The 19,788-nt window shown below is 43.8% G+C and overlaps 2 protein-coding genes and 1 long non-coding RNA gene across 3 annotated transcripts in view; all 3 read right to left on the bottom strand.

Moving 5' to 3' along the window:
- The window catches only part of LOC134021879 (uncharacterized), a 317,808-nt gene that overhangs the window by 129,792 nt on the left and 168,228 nt on the right, over nucleotides 1-19,788 (bottom strand). The gene's annotated exons all lie outside the window — the stretch shown is intronic.
- Nucleotides 3,864-7,300, bottom strand: LOC134021851 (uncharacterized). Its single transcript, XM_062462926.1, has 5 exons — nucleotides 7,239-7,300; nucleotides 5,585-5,759; nucleotides 4,927-5,241; nucleotides 4,652-4,741; nucleotides 3,864-4,293 (listed from the first exon to the last, which is right to left on the bottom strand). The coding sequence occupies exons 2-5, from the start codon at nucleotides 5,646-5,648 to the stop codon at nucleotides 4,118-4,120; spliced, it is 645 nt and encodes a 214-aa protein (XP_062318910.1). The 5' UTR covers nucleotides 5,649-5,759; nucleotides 7,239-7,300; the 3' UTR covers nucleotides 3,864-4,117.
- Nucleotides 10,845-12,511, bottom strand: LOC134021849 (histone H2A-like). Its single transcript, XM_062462923.1, has 2 exons — nucleotides 12,143-12,511; nucleotides 10,845-11,171 (listed from the first exon to the last, which is right to left on the bottom strand). Exons 1-2 carry the CDS (start codon nucleotides 12,509-12,511, stop codon nucleotides 10,845-10,847), a joined length of 696 nt encoding a protein of 231 aa, XP_062318907.1.

Consider the following 19,788-nt stretch of genomic DNA (forward strand, 5'->3'; position numbering starts at 1 on the left):
ATCATTGATGCAGTGTCCACGTGCATTAGGCCATTGAAGTCAACATTAAACTCAATATGAATTTGTTTTGGATAGATATTATTTGCAAGTTTAGATATAAACTGATAACACATTTAACATTAAAGTTAAATAAATGAGGTATTATTCATGACTATATCATATAGATATACATATATACGATTAAGTGCTGTTTAAGCTTCCTTGTGAATGCAAAGATGTCACCTTTTTGTAGTAGCTTCCACACTATTTATGGATTTGGAAAATGTATGAACAGTCATGTTTCTAAATGTGTATTCATAAGGAAGGATGATTTAGAATACACTTTGTGATGTGATAGATGGGTAGTTGTCAAAAGTTGTCACAGTTTGATTTGAAAAACTAGCACCATCATAATTATCGTAGCCTAATCATCATCCTTTGAAAATCATCTCTACGATAGATTTAATTTAAACTTTGGTTAAACGGCCTCACTGTGTTTCCTGTAAGTAACTTGTCAGCGTTTATTAGAAACCATAAACACGTTTACCACATCTTCCGTCTTCACGGTTTCAAACAACAGTGTGAGCAGCACCTGTGTTTCATCTGACTAATGTGTGCCAGAGAGAAACACATTTAATTCAATCATGCAATTAGAATGAGATTAAAGATTACAAATGATTTTACCTGTTTTATTTTAGATTGAATTTTGTAATTCCAAAGCCTTTACAACACTGCGAAAACTGACAGGTCTCATAGATAATAATCTGATGCATTCTTGTTCTATTCTTGTTGAAGGTATGTAATGTTATGTTATGTATGTACTTGTGCGTCATCTGTGGTATTGTGTATCCTATAGTCTGTACCATGTTATGTATGTTATGCATGTACTTGTGCGTCATCTGTGGTATTGTGTATCCTATAGTCTGTACCATGTTATGTATGTTATGCATGTACTTGTGCGTCATCTGTGGTATTGTGTATCCTATAGTCTGTACCATGTTATGTATGTTATGCATGTACTTGTGCGTCATCTGTGGTATTGTGTATCCTATAGTCTGTACCATGTTATGTATGTTATGCATGTACTTGTGCGTCATCTGTGGTATTGTGTATCCTATAGTCTGTACCATGTTATGTATGTTATGCATGTACTTGTGCGTCATCTGTGGTATTGTGTATCCTATAGTCTGTACCATGTTATGTATGTTATGCATGTACTTGTGCGTCATCTGTGGTATTGTGTATCCTATAGTCTGTACCACTACCCTTACATGAATCATCGGCCCCCTCCTATAAGCTTTCCTAGCTTCTTTGGGGGACCCTTTCACTCTACCCAATTGGTCTTGTACCCCAACTGTATTATTATTGTAATATTTGAAGTGGTATTGTGAATAAATCAAAAAACCTCTCTGAAACCTCTCTACTCGATACCCGTTGGTGTTTACTGAGGCCTGATGTACATTTTACTTTGAGCCATGAACATGGAATTAATTTTCTTCGACTGAAATAGGCCTATATTTGTCAAATGTATCTAAACTATTTATCCAATGGCCGTTCTATATTTGTGTTGATTCGAATTGTACTATTATAATTGTGATCGAATTATGTAACGTTGAATTGTTGATCATTTAGGCTTTCAATTTAAATTGCATTATGAAATTCTATGAAAATATTTGATGACGTTTCGAAATTCTTTACATCTAATGATGGATATATTTCAACAAATAAGACGACAAACAGCCTATATGCAAAAGTGCAATTTCCGAAGCATATCAATGTTTAATGGACACGTTGTTTCAAGACATTATGTGATCCACTCCATGTGTATTATTTTACTTTAATAACTGTAATTCAAGAATGTCTAACATAAAAATATCTAAAATAATAGAAACAGATCCTTTACATGGCTCTTAATTATTGAGAGTAAACTGCTTTTTTTAGAGCAGCGTTCAGACACTACTTAATAATACAGTATTTTAAAAATAATTAAGATTCTAAATGTATATAATTTGCAACAATGTGTCGTGTATAGAACACAGCCTGTCATTTCACTGCAATAGTTTATTAGACGTGGCTTCCTGGAAACATGGTGAGGCAGTTCAACCACAGTTTGACTGACAGACCATATGCATTTTCATGTCGCATTTTCAATCTCACTCACTCATCTTTGGTTAAACACAAGCACGTTTATGGGTGTAAACATAACATACCTGTGCTTATAGTGTTTCACACACACAAAAATAGTGCCTATATAATGATAATAACAAATCTGTTGATCAAGATGCGGTTAAACTGCCTCAGAATGTTTCAGTCGGAAACATCTTAATTAGAAACCCTAAACTCATTCACCACATCTTCATACTGTGCACCTGCATCCCATCAAATCAATGTGCCATAGTAAAGGAAACTATGAAAAGTTTAAGTTTTCGGATCATGACACCTTCATAAAAATAGGTTATTATTTTTTTGTTTCATTAATTACAAAATAATTTTAATTCCTAATAATAATTCCTAATCCGAGTACCTGTATGTAGAAATATATAATAATAATAATAATAATGATAATTGCTGTTAAGCTGTACAATAAAATATCTTAATAGGCTTATTTACAATGTATGCACTGTACTGTACATGACATCAAACAAGTGCTGACTTTCAAAGACTCCTTTTAGACAAATCACCTGAAGACTGCTTTGAACATCTAGTGGCATTACCTAAGAATGTCACAGGCCTTTGTGTAACATGTTGTTATGTTGTTAAATGTTCTGTATTGTAAAATATTATCTTTTGATATTCCTTCAATTGTAAACAGCTGTTTGAAGATAATTAAGTTATGCATAGGTAACACCTGTTGCTCAGGCATGTTAATTAAAAAAGCTGAATTAACTGTATACTTCTGAACTATTATAAAGTATTAGAGCATATGTTCAGGAAATAAAAAGAAACCTTTTCATATAAGTATTCAAGCAGTCTTACATTTCATGATGAATTTAAATATTCCCTTGGATAGTTCAAGTTTAAGTTCAAGTTCATTATCATATACTCATAAACACCATTTATCAGTAATGAAATTCTTTGTGCTCAATTCCATTCAACTTAGAGAATAAATGAATTAAATAAATGAAATAGTGGAGAATGGGGAAAAAGGGCAGAAAAAAGAGAAAAATAAAAATTGTTGTGCAAAAAGATATTTCAAGGACAGTTCAGCATCCTCATGGCATGTGGGTAAAAACTATCCCTGTATCTGCTGGTACGGGACCTTACGCTCTTGTATCGCCTTCCAGAAGGCAGGAGGGAGAAAAGACTGTGGCAGGGATGACTAAGGTCAGAAATGATCCACTTGGCCTTTCTCCTGCAGCACTGGCTGTAAAGGTCCTGAATGGATGGTAATGCAGCCCTTGTAATACGCAGTGCAGATTTGACCACTCTTTGTAGTGTCTTCCTGTCCTGGGCAGTGCTGTTGCCAAACCATGTTGTAATGCCACCAGTCAGTATGCTCTCAACGGATATGTATTGTACAAAAAAATTATAATAAATGAATAAATAAAATAAGAAAGTGGCATGGATAGGGACGTCATTGTCTGCAGTGTCTCTTCACCATTCTGCTGAGCGGGATCTAACAGCCAGCAGCATGGATAGATACTTCATGGTCTTAAGTATAACTTTAACATCATGCTTGATGTTAAATGTTTCTTGTTTTTTAGAATTCTGTTTGTTCTACGTTGTTTCAGGTAATATAAGCCTTTTAGGCAGATACGTATAGGCCTCTCGTTAATCAAATATTTTCCAGTGTCTTACTTTTAAATGCTAAGTGAGTTTTGTAATGTATATACTCTTAATGCACATATATTCACTGACTATTCATTGTAAAATGTTGTATTTATTTTATTGTATTTATTGTATAACATGTCAAGAGAAAAAAATACATAAAATATTTTTGACAAACAGAATTAAGACTCTAAATTGATTGTCACATTAATGACAGTAGAGATCAGTGATCATGTCTCCATGTGTGGGGTGGACTGATCATGTCTCCAGGTGTGGGGTGGACTGATCATGTCTCCAGGTGTGGGGTGGACTGATCATGTCTCCAGGTGTGGGGTGGACTGATCATGTCTCCAGGTGTGGGGTGGACTGATCATGTCTCCAGGTGTGGGGTGGACTGATCATGTCTCCAGGTGTGGGGTGGACTTCCCTTCTTGTCCCTGAGGAGCAGCAGGAGGGAGAGCCCACAGCAGTACACCAAGCTCTTCACTATCATCACAGTGTAAACCAGAGAGGCCAAGTTCACACTGCACATGGACTGCAACAGTTCTGGAAAGGAAATAAACCAACGATACCATACATTGACACTTACAGGCAAATCATTATGTTTCTCTATAAGGCAACATAAGGGACGTACAGATTAATGTGATAATGAATTTCATACCCTTTTAGTAAGATTTATTAAGAAACAAAAGCACATGAAATGTACTGGTAAAATATTTTTCAATGAACAGTATTCTAACATGTTTTTATTTTTACTAACCATGAAATAAAAGCCAATAGCAGTTACATCAATCCATCTAAGCATAATTAATATGTGAAAAATATGTGCTATTAAAATACAGACAAAATAAATATGTATTGACTATTAATAAACAGTCTACAAGGTATAGTAAATGTGTCTTACCATCAGGGACGTGGACGGCAGGAGAGACGTGTGTATGATTCTGGGGTGGACAGGTTGGTGCAGAGGCAGCCGTGGTAAAAGAAGATTCCTCTGAGACAGATGTGCCAGAGCATTATTATAATTCTGTGACAGATAGCTGTGCAGCTAGAAAGTAATTTGAGAACAAAGAAATATACATTTAATTGGAACGGATGAATATTTTTAGGTGAGCCTATTTTTTGTCTTATTAACTTTAGAGACTTCAAAATAGGTACATAAATGGAATGAAGAGAAACCTTTTTTGTGTATTTTTGGAATGTCTTCAACATTGGACACTTCATGCTTTACAGTACAGCTGTACTTTTTTGTTTTAGCCTCTTGGTTCTTGATGATGATCACACTAGTCACTCTCCCATCCTCCCTCTGCTCCAGCTCTTCTCTCTCTGCTTCAGGCACCTCCACCAACCGGCCGTCTTCTCTCTCCATCTTCCATGAAAACCTCACCAAGTCTGGGAACATGTCACTGGCCCGACACAGCACGATGGTCCTCCCATTGCGTTGATGTGTAAATGCTGGGTAGATGGTCACTTTCGGTGATTTGACTTCATTATCTAATAAATTAATACAATTGTGGGCGTAAACATTTTCATTAGGAATTGATGAAATTTAATTTAAAGAACAATGTGATTGTATACTACAATAGGTACATTCTCAAAAAGTATGGACAATTTATTATGACAAACAGCTCAATCCTGAACTTTCAGTTATGGTAGTTGAAATAGTTATCTAGATGCCAGTCACTAAAGTTATGATAATGTCATAGCGAACAAATAAATGTAATTGTTATTTATTAATTAATGCAACAACCATAATAGACTCAAGGGTATGTGTTATGATTTAAACGATTGTAGTTGAGAGAAAGAAACTTGCATTAAAACAGAAATGAGATCTTACCTGTCACAATGAGTCTTGTACCTGAGCCAAATACCATCACCTTGTTCTCCACAGTGACATACATGATGTCAAAAAGTCTGCATGGCAAGCTTGGTTGTAGCTGCTGAAGTGGCCAAACAGGGTCAAGGATGACGGGCTGGATGAAGAAAGAGGGTGGGGACCAATCAAGCTCTGCCTGGAATGACCACAAGCAACAGAAACGTTACAAGTGAAGCTTATTCACAGTCAGTAGGAGGTAGAACCATTCTCTGTGTAGATGGTACAGATCCTGTACATACAATCAAGCCTGTACAAGGAGCCAGTATGAAATACAATCCTCCATCTATTGTGGTTCTCACAGTTCCTCTTTAGCCCTGACGTTATGGCACATTATAGGAAGACTACAGGAACCACCCTGCTACTGTATGTGTGAAATATTCTGGTAACTTTCTGACAATGTTCCTCTCCTGGGCAGTTTGTAGGTTTTAGCACCCACCTAGCTGGTAAGGTCCATCATTTCCAGACAGACAGAGGATGCACTGAACAGTCTGATAGCAGATGGTGTGGTAAGAAAAACCTCTGCAATCATTTACACACCATAATGTCTCCCCAGTAACAAAGTGGGGGAATGTGTGACGTGTCATCTCATTAATATTGCTTCCGTCCTCATATTCCCATTCCAGGGATTGACCTAGGGTCCTCTCATTCACACACACACAACAACAACCTTTCAGAAACACTGCTTTAGCCAGTTATGGTACCAACAAGCTAGATATTTGTGACACATGCAGTGAATTGTAATTCCACAGAATTCCATTTAAATTGGTAGATTCTCACCAAACCGTGCAACATGCAAAATGTCAATGAATGTAGGTATTGTTGCAAATCTGAATAAATACAAAGTATCCTACCTCCACACTTGCAAGTCCCCTTTCCACCATGGTTACTGTTCCTGTGAAGCTAACTATAGGACTTCCCCCACTGATAATCAATAAACACTTCTGCTTGAAATGTTCATCCCTACTGCATTTCCCAAACAGTTGGCAGCAGTAGCAAAGTGCCTGTAAAGAGAGTTATTGTCACAGGATGTGCAATGTGGTCTGCACTGTGATAATCCGAGTAGGCACAGTAGTAGGTAGCAGAGTCGGTTATCTTTAAATTAACAATCTTTAGAAGGTAGTTATTTCCTGCTTTGTCTACTGAGACCTGGTCAAATCCAGGCTCATTGATCCAATTTGTATTCTTTTTTTGCATTTCCGGTGTTCTCAGATCTTTGGTTGCAATAATCGCGACCCTTTTTAAAGGCTCTCCGTCTTTCTGACTGTACCACTGCACGTAGCTCGAAGGAACATTTTGAGATTCACAATCAATGAGAACCATTTTGTTGGGAGTTTTTATCAGGACAGCCTTCTGCTTCAGCTCTGAAGCTTCTGATGCTACAGGTTTGCACAAAAGAAGCAGTAAGATATTGTAAGAACCACTGAAACTGTCTAGAAGTAATGTAACTACATTTCAGCAGTAACAGCTAATACTATCTATTCATCTGACCAGTACAACATATAGTCCAATAGCACCAGCGTGAAATCTCACGTTCAATTTATGTTTCCTCAACATAAATTCTCCATTGACAAAGCTTACATTATCTATATCTTCTATTATATGTGTGTTTACTTACCCAGATAAAGACAGGTGAGAGTTATGAGAACTGAGGACATGATTGTTCATAGACAGTCTGTTCACACTGACTACAACTCTGACTTGTGGTGCTCTCAGGTCTTTGAGGCCAAGAGGGAGTGACAAGGAGATGATGCTGGCTGGGTGCATGAGGCCTTGTGACCTGCCTCTGAATCAGCATGTTTCTACTGGATTTAAGTACATTCATTTACTGTTCATGACAACCAAAACTTCAGTTCATTTTAACATACCTAGTTTCAAGTTTCATGTTTACAGTAATCTCCAATTCTGATGTAATTTTACGAGTTTAACACAATCCAGAGAAGTATGTTACAATATTTTCCTAAATGGATTAGACCCTATTTCTTGAATGTTACTAAGTGGTTGTAAAAAATGAATTAAATAAATGTTAAAACGCACAAGGTAAGTGTATGAGTTTGTGTGTGTCTACATGTTTCCATTTGAGGAAACGAGTTTGCACATTTCTAGATTTGTTAGTTGTTGCGCCCCCTTGTGGCTCAGGTGGGGCAGAGATAGTGTGAGAGGAAAACTGATCTGTGAATTGCTCTTCATTTGTAGCGTGAAAATGTATTTTTGAATGTATCTCTCCTCACAGCATGAACCTTTTTCTCTCTTCCCTAGGAGTATGGTGCCTCCCTCAGAAGAGATCCCTCCACTCTGACTGAGGGGTGGAGAGGGGTGTACATGGGCCACCACCTGGCCGAGGGCAGGGGTCCCTGGGCTGAGGGTGGACCTCCCTTTAGAGAGAGCAGGACCACCAGCCTGGGAAGGGTGGAGCCTGTGGAGAGGAGGGCACCAACATACCAGGAGGCACTAGAACAGCAGGTGACCCTCCCCCTCCTCTCTCTGTGTTTGGAGACTGTACTATACACTAAATACTATGAATGTATTGATTCTGCTCATAGAGTTCAGATTGAAAGTACAAACTCATCAACACATGGACTGAACTGTAACACATGGAATGTTCTTTATCAACTTTGAGTTGTGGTCAAAATTGAGATTCCATGTTTTATAAATGCTGAATTCCATATTGGTCAGAACCAAGATCAGATATCAATATGATGACTTGTCTGTATATAATTACTTCTTGTCTCTAAATATATAGAAGTATTTGACATTTGAGTTGGTTGCTTTATATTAAGTTCACTAAAGTATTGTGTGTACTTGTTGCTGGTGATAATCAACAAGAGCGCCATCACCGGAGTGTCCAGTTGTCGTCGTAGCTGACGTTGTTGTTTGTTCCCTGCCCAGACCCCATGGGCGATGCCTACCCGGTGCCCCGTCCCCCTCAACAGAAGCCCCCCTTGCTGTCTGCCAGAGAGAGGAGGAGGCTGGCCATCAACACCAAATTGTACAAAGTAACTTCACGTATCTATCTATGTTGGAAATGTAGAGAGAATTCATGATACTAATACAAGTTTCTTTCAACTAGAGCGAGGTTTGGACTGCTAAAGAGTTTGGTCCTGTAGTATGAGAGTCTAAATCTCCGTGGTTTAAGAGGGAGGCTGCCAGATGACTACATCCTGTCAATAATTTAGTCAAGACCTGAGGACCATGAAACTGACTGACACATAAAGACAGAAGGATGCAACAAGGGCTGACAAGGGGAGCAACCATACACACAGAACGACCCAACGAGGGCTGACAAAGGGAGCAACCGTACACACAGAAGGACCCAACAAGGGCTGACAAAGGGAGCAACCATACACACAGAAGGACCCAACAAGGGCTGACAAAGGGAGCAACCATACACACAGAAGGACCCAACGAGGGCTGACACTGGGAGCAACCATACACACAGAAGGACCAAACTAACCTCTCACAGACACAAACAATCAGACCTCCAGGGAGACCGACTGGAAACACTAAAGGGTATGGAAAACACTGGGGAAGACCTGCGGCAGGGTTGTGGCTGTGACACGTCCTCCAATCAATCAGCAGAGCGGGCCAGAGAGCGTGACACGTCCTCCAATCAGTCAGCAGAGCGGGCCAGAGAGCGTGACACGTCCTCCAATCAGTCAGCAGAGCGGGCCAGAGAGCGTGACACGTCCTCCAATCAGTCAGCAGAGCGGGCCAGAGAGCGTGACACGTCCTCCAATCAGTCAGCAGAGCGGGCCAGAGAGCGTGACACGTCCTCCAATCAGTCAGCAGAGCGGGCCAGAGAGCGTGACACGTCCTCCAATCAGTCAGCAGAGCGGGCCAGAGAGCGTGACACGTCCTCCAATCAGTCAGCAGAGCGGGCCAGAGAGCGTGACACGTCCTCCAATCAATCAGCAGAGCGGGCCAGAGAGCGTGAGCACAACAACCGGACCAGGAGACTGCCAGCTCTGAGGCGCCGTGGCAACACAACAGGTGGGTTCACTGGAGACATAGGCATCTTACTCACACAAAGAAGAATGGAGTCAAGTGGACTGTCATGTGCTTGGGTTTCCAACAGACAACAAGTTAATGATGATAATGATACTGATTGTATCTATCCCCCCCTAACTGCATGGGGCGTCAGGTGGCTGAGCGGTGAGGGAAGCGGTCTAGTAGTTCGATTCCCGGCCGTGCCAAATGACGTTGTGTCCTTGGGCAAGGCACTTCACCCTACTTGCTTCGGGGAGAATGTCCCTGTACTTACTGTAAGTCGCTCTGGATAAGAGCGTCTGCTAAATGTAAAATGTATGTATGTAACTGCTGGTGTATCCCCTAAGATACCTGTGTGATGATGATGATGAAGTCTCCAGATCTCAGTGGCCCTGTCCAATTGTTGTTCTTTGATATTCTTCATTTCTTTTGTCTTTTCATGTGTCAAACTGGTTCTTTTATAAACTTCCAATAAAGAAATCCATGCTTGAAATCAGTGAGCGTGTATTGACTTCATACATATGAGATGGAACATTGTTGACTCACGTACTCAAAGCGATTCACAATGTTTGCCTCTCATTCACCCATTCACACTCACGCATACCGACGGCAGCGAGCTACCATGCAAGGCAAGGCGCCGGCCTGCCCATTGGGAGCAACTTGGGGTTCAGAGTCTTGCTCAAGGATACTTCGACACATGGCCTGCGAGGAGTCGGGCATCGAACCGCCAACCTTGCGATTAACAGACAACCCTCTCTACCCCCTGAGCCACAGCCACCCCCAAATGAAGGTCTTTTATATTATTACAAACATTTAAAACCAATGTTTGTATCTTACAATACCACAAAGCAACTGTTGGTCTGTCTAGTTTCAGTAGAAAGCTGCAGGTCCTTTCAATACCGCTTGGCTGTGAAAAAGAAAGCCAGTAACCCTCTTTTTTTTAGCCATCTAAATCACTGAAAATACCAGATAGTGTTAATGCCCAAAATATACCAAAAGGAACACAATCACTGAAGTTATAATATTTTTCAGTTTGATGTCAAGTATGTTTATACTTGGCAGTATAAAACTAATGGGGAGACAGCGCTACATATTTGAGTACTGCTGCTTATTAAAAAAAAACATTACAGCACGAGTAAGACGATTTGACTAGGAAAACATTTGTCTATTCGTTTAAACAGTGAGGTGGCTCTTAAAAGAGCCTTTGTGGGTTTAGAGATCACATGATCACGGACGTCTAAGCGCGCTCTCCGCGGATGCGGCGGGCCAGCTGGATGTCCTTGGGCATGATGGTGACCCTCTTGGCGTGGATGGCGCACAGGTTGGTGTCCTCGAACAGACCGACCAGGTAAGCCTCGCTGGCCTCCTGCAGAGCCATCACAGCGGAGCTCTGGAAACGCAGGTCGGTCTTGAAATCCTGGGCGATTTCCCTCACCAGGCGCTGGAACGGCAGCTTGCGGATGAGCAGCTCGGTGGACTTCTGGTAACGACGGATCTCTCTCAGAGCCACAGTCCCGGGCCTGTAACGATGGGGCTTCTTCACGCCACCGGTGGCTGGCGCACTCTTACGAGCGGCCTTGGTGGCGAGCTGCTTCCTCGGGGCTTTGCCACCGGTAGATTTACGAGCTGTCTGCTTGGTTCTTGCCATGATACTTGTCTTTTTGTCGACGAGTTTGAAGTAAGTCTTGGGAGAAAGGATAAGGAAGTATATATGGTCGGCTTGTCGTCCGCTGATTGGACTTCTCTCCCTAGCAGACTGATTGGCAAACCGTCGACACCTTCTCCGTTGGCAATTGGACACGGGGACGGAGGTCAGTTCCCGCCCACATTTGAAACCTTCTGGCTCCGCCCTCATCCTCCCTCCGTTGCACCGCTGCGCAGTGGCGGGCAAGTAGGCGATTAATGAATGTTTCAAATAATCAACTCATTTCTGCATTTAAGATCGTGCTTGTGACTTGAGAGCGTGTTCCCACCAAATACAAATCGTACATAAATACAATCATTCAAATATGTAAAGTTGCTGTGCATATTGACCAAAAGCTGTTGAGCCTTTTCCAGACTTTCTGTAAGGGATGCACCCGCTTCTACAACGTTTGCAGATATGACGTGCAGATTAGTGATGTGTCGTTCGTGAACGATTCGTTCATTTTGAACGAATCCATACAAGGACTCGGGAGTAACGAGTCCTCTCAGAGTGATTCCCCCCCCCCCCCCCCCCCCCCGGTTAAATGAACGAATGACTCGAAAAAAGATTCGTTCATATTACTGAACGAGATTCAAAGAACCGAATCGGTAAAATGATCCGAATTTCCCATCACTAGTGCAGATTTAGAAGCACAGTAAACCATTTAGGTTTACTTAGTGGCGGAACTTAATTAAGTGGTTCCAGTGTAGCGATAAGGCCTATTCTGTGTAATGTACCTTTCATTTAAGAGTTGTAAGACAATGCGCTTTTGAAGAGTTTAGTGGGTGGCTCTTAAAAGAGCCTTTGGGGAAAGTGAGACTGAGGTTTAGTCTTTACTTGGCCTTGACGGCCTTCTCGGTCTTCTTAGGAAGAAGTACCGCCTGGATGTTGGGCAGCACTCCACCCTGAGCGATCGTAACACCACCGAGAAGTTTGTTGAGTTCCTCGTCGTTGCGGACGGCCAGCTGCAGGTGACGGGGGATGATACGAGTCTTCTTGTTGTCACGAGCCGCGTTCCCGGCCAACTCCAGGATCTCAGCGGTGAGGTACTCGAGCACGGCTGCCAGATAGACGGGTGCGCCAGCTCCCACACGTTGAGCATAGTTGCCCTTGCGGAGAAGCCTGTGAACACGACCCACGGGGAATTGGAGCCCGGCGCGGGATGACCTGGTCTTGGCCTTAGCCCTGGCTTTGCCTCCAGTTTTGCCTCTTCCGCTCATCTTCGTGATATATCTGATTGTAACGACTAATGATAAGCGTCTGTTAGGGCACAGACTTTATAGGCTAGCTGACGGTAAACGGCTTTCATTGGTCATAATGTCTCGGAGAGGCGGCTGCGTCACGACTTCTTTCAGGTGGAGGAGTCCCTCGAAGATGTGGTCTCTGCTCTGCTCTTCTAGGAGGAGAGTTCAGAAATTGAGGACCACCTCGAGGCGGCTATTGAGGTGCACGTGCCTGGGCGGGAACCTCCTGTGGAGGCTTTCTGCCCAAGCCTGTTGTGTTCAACCCCCCGCACTTCTCTGAGGTAAAAGGGCGCGAGTTGACCTCGGCCTCAGAGGATGACGAAGAGCCGGCTCCCGCCCCTCCCGTCTCCTCAGCGCTGTCTCGCAGGGCAGACTGCCCGTCTGTCATCGCGAAGGCAGACAAAATCATGCTTTCGACGAGTACAGAGCTGAGCACTCGTACTGTTGTCGAGCGGGTTAATGAGTTGGTTTCAGTTCGCGAGTTGTCCTCAACGAGTTACGCCGAACCATTAAGCACTGCACTCGTAGCGGAGTCTGGCCCAGCTAGCAAGCGTGTGGCCAGACCGCTACCCGTCTCTGTGCACCTTGACACAGCGTGTGGCCAGACCGCTACCCGTCTCTGTGCACCTTGACACAGCGTGTGGCCAGACCGCTACCCGTCTCTGTGCACCTTGACACAGCGTGTGGCCAGACCGCTACCCGTCTCTGTGCACCTTGACACAGCGTGTGGCCAGACCGCTACCCGTCTCTGTGCACCTTGACACAGCGTGTGGCCAGACCGCTACCCGTCTCTGTGCACCTTGACACAGCGTGTGGCCAGACCGCTACCCGTCTCTGTGCACCTTGACACAGCGTGTGGCCAGACCGCTACCCGTCTCTGGGCACCTTGACACAGCGTGTGGCCAGACCGCTACCCGTCTCTGTGCACCTTGACACAGCGTGTGACTCTGTTGTCACGTTACAAGAGCCATCACTGCTGCTGTGCGCCCAGAGCTCTGACCGCACTGTGAGACCTCTTTAAGCTCATAGCTCAGACAGAGCTCAGACCTCTCTTGGTCAGGGGGCGCAGCCCCAGCCCTTTTGAGTCGACCCCACCTTGGGCTGTGCCGCCGATTCGGTGCACAGCGGCGGCTGGGGTCAGACGAGAGTACGGCCGTTTCCTGTCTGCGGCTCCGCAGCTAAACGCACGCCCGCTCTCTCTGCGTTATGCAGAGTGGCGAGAGTCATGCTCACTGCCAAGCTGGCTAGACAGGATACTGAGAGAGGGTTATGCCATCCAGTTCATGCGGACTCCCCCTCCTTTCAGAGGAGTGAGGGAGACACGCTTGTCCTGCCCGCTGAAAGCACTCGCGCTCCGGACGGAGATAACGAGCTTGCTGACCAAAGGGACAGTGATCCCGGTCCCCAGAGATCAGGAGAACTCGGGTCTCTACTCCCCTTATTTTTTGGTTCCCAAGAAAAACGGGGGGATGCGACCGATTCTAGACCTGAGGGTGCTCAATGACAGTGTGGCCAAACGGCCCTTTCGCATGCTGACGATAAAGCGTTTGCTGACTTGTGTACAGCGGAACGACTTTGGGATCAGCATAGATCTGAAGGACACGTATTTCCATGTGCCTATCAAACTGAAGCACAGGAGATTTCTGCGTTTTGCCTTCGAAGGGAAAAATGACGAGTAAACGCGCCTGCCGTTTGGGTACGCGCTGGCTCCTCGAACTTTCTCCAAGTGCGTGGAAGCAGCTCCATCACTTCACCGCTTAGCGGAGGAAGTGTGGACTTGGGCTTTCATGCACCTAGGCTCCTTGAGAGCTCTGCACATTCTTGGTCTGCTCAACGAGGGAGCGGACCTGATGTCAAGAGGCGGCCCGAGAGAGGACGAATGGAGGTTGAAGCCGTCCATCGTGTCTCTGATCTGGGCACGTTTCGGCCGAGCACAGGTGGATCTGTTTGCGTCACAAGCCGACACACAGTGTCTTCTGTGGTTCTCGCTAAGCGCACAGGACAGACCTCAGCTTGGAGTCGATGCGTTCGCGCACCGTTCCTGGCCGAGAGGTCTGCTATACGCATTTCCACCTCTGGCCTCCATCCTCCCCTTGCTGGCTCGGGTGAGGTCGGACGGGCTGTCGGTCATTCTGATAGCCCCCGATCGCCCCGGAGCCCCATGGTTCCCAGAGATGATGATGATGAAGATGATGATGGGGATGCTGGTGGGCGGGCCTTGGCCCATACCTCATCAGACGGATGCGCTCTCTCAGGCCGGAGGCCTGGTGAAGAGCCCTCCAGTGATCGGAGGCCCACTTATGGCTTGGCTACTGAGAGGGAACTCTTAGAGCGCAGGGGTCTGTCTGATGCTGTCATTCAGACCATTTAGAGTGCGCGCGCACAATCTACTGCTAGAGGGTATGCGTCGCGCTGGCGAGCCTTTATGCAATGGTGTGGAAAACAGAACCTTGACCCGGTCTCATGTCTGGTCGAAATGTTCTTGTGTTTCTTACAATCGTTGTTTGACAAGAGCACGGTTCGTGTTCACGCAGCTGCCATTTCGGCATGTCACGAAGGGTTCGCCAAAACGACACTGTTCAGCCACCCGCTGGTCAAGCGTTTTCTGGCTGGGGTGTGTAGGCTCAGGCCACCTCCGAGAGCGTCAACACCTACATGGGATTTATCTCTGGTGTTAGACGCTCTGTGTGGACCACCATTCGAGCCCATAGACAATCTGTCTTTACGTCTGCTTTCTCTCAAAACGTGTCTGCTCCTTGCTTTGACTATGGCTAAGCGAGTGAGCGACTTGTGCGCTTTGTCAACACGCGCGGATTGTTTTATCATCTCAGGTGATCGAACAAGAGCAGTGTTGCGTCCTAACCCGGCTTTTATCCCCAAGGTGATTAGCCGAGCGTTCAGGGCACAAAGCTGCGAACTGAGAGCTTTTTTCCCACCTCCGCACAGCGGAGAGGAGGAAAGACGCTTACATAGCCTGTGCCCAGTGAGCGCTCTCTCGCGCTATCTGGAATGAACAGCAAGCATCAGATCTTCTCCCCAGTTACTGATCTGCTACGGCGGATCGAGGGCTCGAACTCATTCCACCAGCCAACTTTCCTGGAAGCGAATCTCCTTGTTACATTGCGAATCTCCTTGTTACATTGGACTGGAAATATCAACATTAAAGTAAGTAAATTCCATGAAATATTTTTTTGGGTGATTGCTAGAATATGTAGTTCATGTAAATACTAAGTTATTGTGGAATTCATGCATCACATTTGATTTTCAGCTTGTTTTGTCTTTGTTGTAATTTTACAACGTTGGGTCAAAATGGTAGCTAAAATAGCAATTGCACCTTGCACTCTACATGGAGACATTACACTTCTCGAATGTTCAGATACAGGATAAATACTTACAGAAATATAATGTATTCGATGATTCACACTTTACAAATGGGTTATTTGTTATAATTTTCAGTTTAGACCAGATTTGATAATTTCTAAATCAATGTGATTTCTATGTTAGAAGTGAAATATAGTCAGCTGTTTTTTTTAAATTTGGACTTTGCTTGTTTTCCCAAATATCTGCTTGTTGCACAAGGCAGATACTGTTTGTGGAATGCTTTGGAGGATGGTTGTTCAGGGACAAGTGTAAATGTTTTGGAATGTGGGGGTTGCATGTATGGTGCATTTTTCAGGGACAGGTGTGAATGTTATGCAATATGAGGATGTAAAAGGTCTGGGGGGGTTGTATCTTCCTTTTAGAATGTTAAGTAGAGAGCACATTAGGCTAGCCAGACAGTATTGTGTGCCTTCAGTGGAATGTATTGCATGAATAAGATTCATTTGCATTGGAATTAGGTATACTTGAACATACTCTAACTATTATTTCCATTTCAGAATGACACCAGCAAGGAGAGTTTACTTAAGTATGCATGATGTCATTGATGCTATCCAAAATGGAGAAAGTGATGTTGACATGGAATCAGACACCAGTGATTCGAATGATGAGCAGGTGGTTGAAAATGTTGAGGAAGTGGAAAAAGAGAATCAGAGACCCACTGATTGTCCAACTAATGATGATGATGGTAAGGACATCGAGCAAACCAACACAAGTCAACCAAACCACAACATATGTGCTGTCAAGTGATATGACAACAGGGCAGTCACACTTGTGTCATCCTTTGGTGGAATTGATCCTGTGCAAAAGATTCAACGCTGGAACAAAGCCAACAAATCTTACATTGAAGTTGAGAGACCTCATATTGTGGGTGCATACAACAAATACATGGGCGGTGTGGATTTGCTGGACTCATTTGGAGCCAAATCCAAGTTCCTCATGAAATTGCGCCGCTGATAGTTACATCTTCTGGCACACTATTATCATTGCTGTGATCAACGCCTGTCTCCTCTACAAACGGGACTGCAAGGCTCTCAATATTCCCAAGAAAAAGATGTTGAACAGGAGACTGTTTCAGGCGCAACTAGCTTCCTCTCTCATCCTGACAAACACAGCTGTCAACACACCAAGGAGAGAGTGGCCATCTTCAGCCAGTGGGAGCCTTTGACGTTGATAACTGTGACACCTCAGAGACCAGTGACTGCTCAGAAGAGACCATACTCAGGTAATGGGGGTCCACCAAATGGGGTCCCAGCCTAGAGGGCATGTGAACCACCAACAGATGTGCGCAGGGACATGGTCGCACATTTCCGGTGAAGACAACGAGAGGACGCTGCAGACACTGCATAAAAGGATATTCTAATACGCTCTGCAGAAAGTGCAATCTTTGTCTCTGCTTTTCAGAGAAAAGGAACTGCGTTTAGGACTACCATTGCACGTGAACAATGGACCCCAGGGTCTTTGAAGTTTTCATTCAGTTTTTATAATATTTATCGTTTTAATTTTTTTCATAAATTCTGATTCATCAAAATATGACTGTTGGGTGATTATTATTAATGAAATGTACTGTTATAGTGCTGTGTAACAGTGCATGTCCACTGCAGCGACGCGATGCGAGCGACAACATGTTTTCCATTCATTTTCAATGGAGCCAGGCGAATCGCTTGCGTGGTGCATTGTGGGACGCGACCGAGTTGAGATTTTCTCAACTTTATGCAAATGAGGAGCGATTTTCGCTAGCGATGGCAAATCGGAGTGTTTTCTTGTTTCTCGTAACTTAGCAACCATGGTGAACATTTCTAGCTTTCTAGGTTTCAAGGTGGAGGAGAAACTAATTGTTTGTGTGGCTGCTTACCCAGTCCTGTACGATACATAGCTGTATTTGTACAGAGATGTTAATAAAAAACGATGCATGGCGCAAGGTTGCCGAAGTTGTTCGTGCTTGTACTTTCAAATTCAGTCTAGTCACATTACGTAACTTCGTTCTGTGGTAACTACAGTAGCTAGCTAGCCCGGCTGGAACTCCCTATCGTATCGACAGATTAGCAGACTTTGAGTAATATAATAAAACGTGTTTTACACATGTCAACGTTTATGTCTATTAAACAGTTTTGTATTTTGTATACAAGTTGTATTTTGATCGATGTTGCGAGTACGTAAACCCAAGTCTGCACACTTGGCCATGACAACTACAACAGTGACTTTAGAGAACTACATTTTACATTAATCTGTTTGAAACGCCCCTGAGCGTGGTGAACTGTGGGAAGGCGAGCGATGGCAAGCGATTCGCGTCGCTGCAGTGGACACGCACTGTAAGCAATCCACACTCCACTTTTCGAACTCCTAAGCCTTCGTCAATATTTGGACTACATAGACAACGTCGATGTCAAAAGTTTCGTCTTGGTAGCGATTGAGTTGCTTGTATTTTTATTTATGTTCCGTTGCACGGTTTAAGTAGAAATTAAGTTTTTGTGGCGAAAAGTGAAGCTAACAGTGGCTAACTTGCTAGCCACAGTCAATGACGCTACTTACGTCACTAACGTCACAAAAACTCGCGTGACTACCTCTAGCAGAACATTAGTTTAGCAGCTCGTTAACTTCTGGGCGATAGCTAGGCTAACTGCTTTACTGCAAGGCAGCTGAAGAAACGCCACAAGCAAAGAGGCTAGGGTGATAACTATTTACTCATTGGGTGTGCTTTGCCTTCGGCAAGGGCACAACCTTTGTTCTTTGACATATATATTTGGGTGTGCTTTGCCTTCGGCAAGGGCACAACCTTTGTTCTCTCACATATATATTTATTATTATTGTTTATTTTCGCCCCCCTAAGGATCAGTCAATATTTGGACTACATACACAACGGCGGTGTCATAAGGTTGTATTTTTATTTACGTTCCGTTGGATGGTTTAAGTTCAAATTACGTTTTTGTGGCGAAAAGTGAAGCTTACAGTGGCTAACTTGCTAGCGACAGTCACTGACGTTACTAACGTCACTACGTCACGAAAACACACGTGACTACCTGTAGCAGAACATTCGTTTCGCATCTGTTAACTTGGGGGATAGCTAGGCTAACTATAGCTTTACTGCAAGGCAGCTGCAGAAACTCCACAAGCAAAGAGGCCAGGGCAGGGCTCAACATTAACATTTTTTGGCACTGGCCCCACCGGGCCAGTGGGTTTGAAACTTACTGGCCCCAAGACAATTTTTACTGGCCCCCCTTTAAAAGTTGTAATTTATCATTGTTACAACAAAACCAAAGACTTCTAAGTTGTGTTATTCTGTTAACATGTTTAACCATTTATTAAACACATCCTGGATATAAAAATGAAATCACATTTCTAGTGATAAAAAATAAAAAGGTAATAGTCAGAAAAACAATTGACTTTTAACCTCAAACGTGACGTGCTCTCTTCCCTGCTGACAGCCATCTCTGCACAACTCTGAAACTGAAACCCCTGGTCCCTCAATGCCAATATATAAAAGCTTCCATAGCATTTCATCTGTATGATACTAAGTACCCAAGTCGACCATTTTTCTGCTGCAGTGCAATAGCCTGGGGGAACGAGGTGAACGGTGCTGGCCCGTCTTAATTACGTCATATGCCGTTGTTATAAGTCATGCAATAACACGATGGGCATCTACATTTAAATTCCTGACCAGCATGGTCAACGGCCTGGAAGATGGATTGTCAACACAAGGCAGGACGCACAGACCTAGTTGGCTTTAGAGGGCTGTCAACGGGGCATGGAAGCTCCTATTGGGTCGAACAAGGTGTCAATCAAAAGGGGAGGGTTCAACGGACATTTTGATACCTTCATATTGTAAATACTCCGTTGCTAACCGGAGAAAATAACACTTTTATGTGAACAAGTTG

Source organism: Osmerus eperlanus, chromosome 6 (assembly GCF_963692335.1).
Source record: "Osmerus eperlanus chromosome 6, fOsmEpe2.1, whole genome shotgun sequence".
Classification (NCBI taxonomy): domain Eukaryota; kingdom Metazoa; phylum Chordata; class Actinopteri; order Osmeriformes; family Osmeridae; genus Osmerus; species Osmerus eperlanus.

Bases quoted from the DNA above. Each gene is read 5' to 3' on its own strand.
- LOC134021851 (XM_062462926.1), bottom strand. From the start codon at position 5,648: ATGTATGTCACTGTGGAGAACAAGGTGATGGTATTTGGCTCAGGTACA. The intron at 5,242-5,584 runs GTAAGATCTCAT...TTAATTTATTAG, and splicing joins TACAAGACTCATTGTGACAG to ATAATGAAGTCAAATCACCG. The intron at 4,294-4,651 runs GTAAGACACATT...TTTCCTTTCCAG, and splicing joins TGCCGTCCACGTCCCTGATG to AACTGTTGCAGTCCATGTGC.
- LOC134021849 (XM_062462923.1), bottom strand. From the start codon at position 12,511: ATGAGCGGAAGAGGCAAAACTGGAGGCAAAGCCAGGGCTAAGGCCAAG. The intron at 11,172-12,142 runs GCCGTCAAGGCC...GCCGCTCGTAAG, and splicing joins TTCCTAAGAAGACCGAGAAG to AGTGCGCCAGCCACCGGTGG.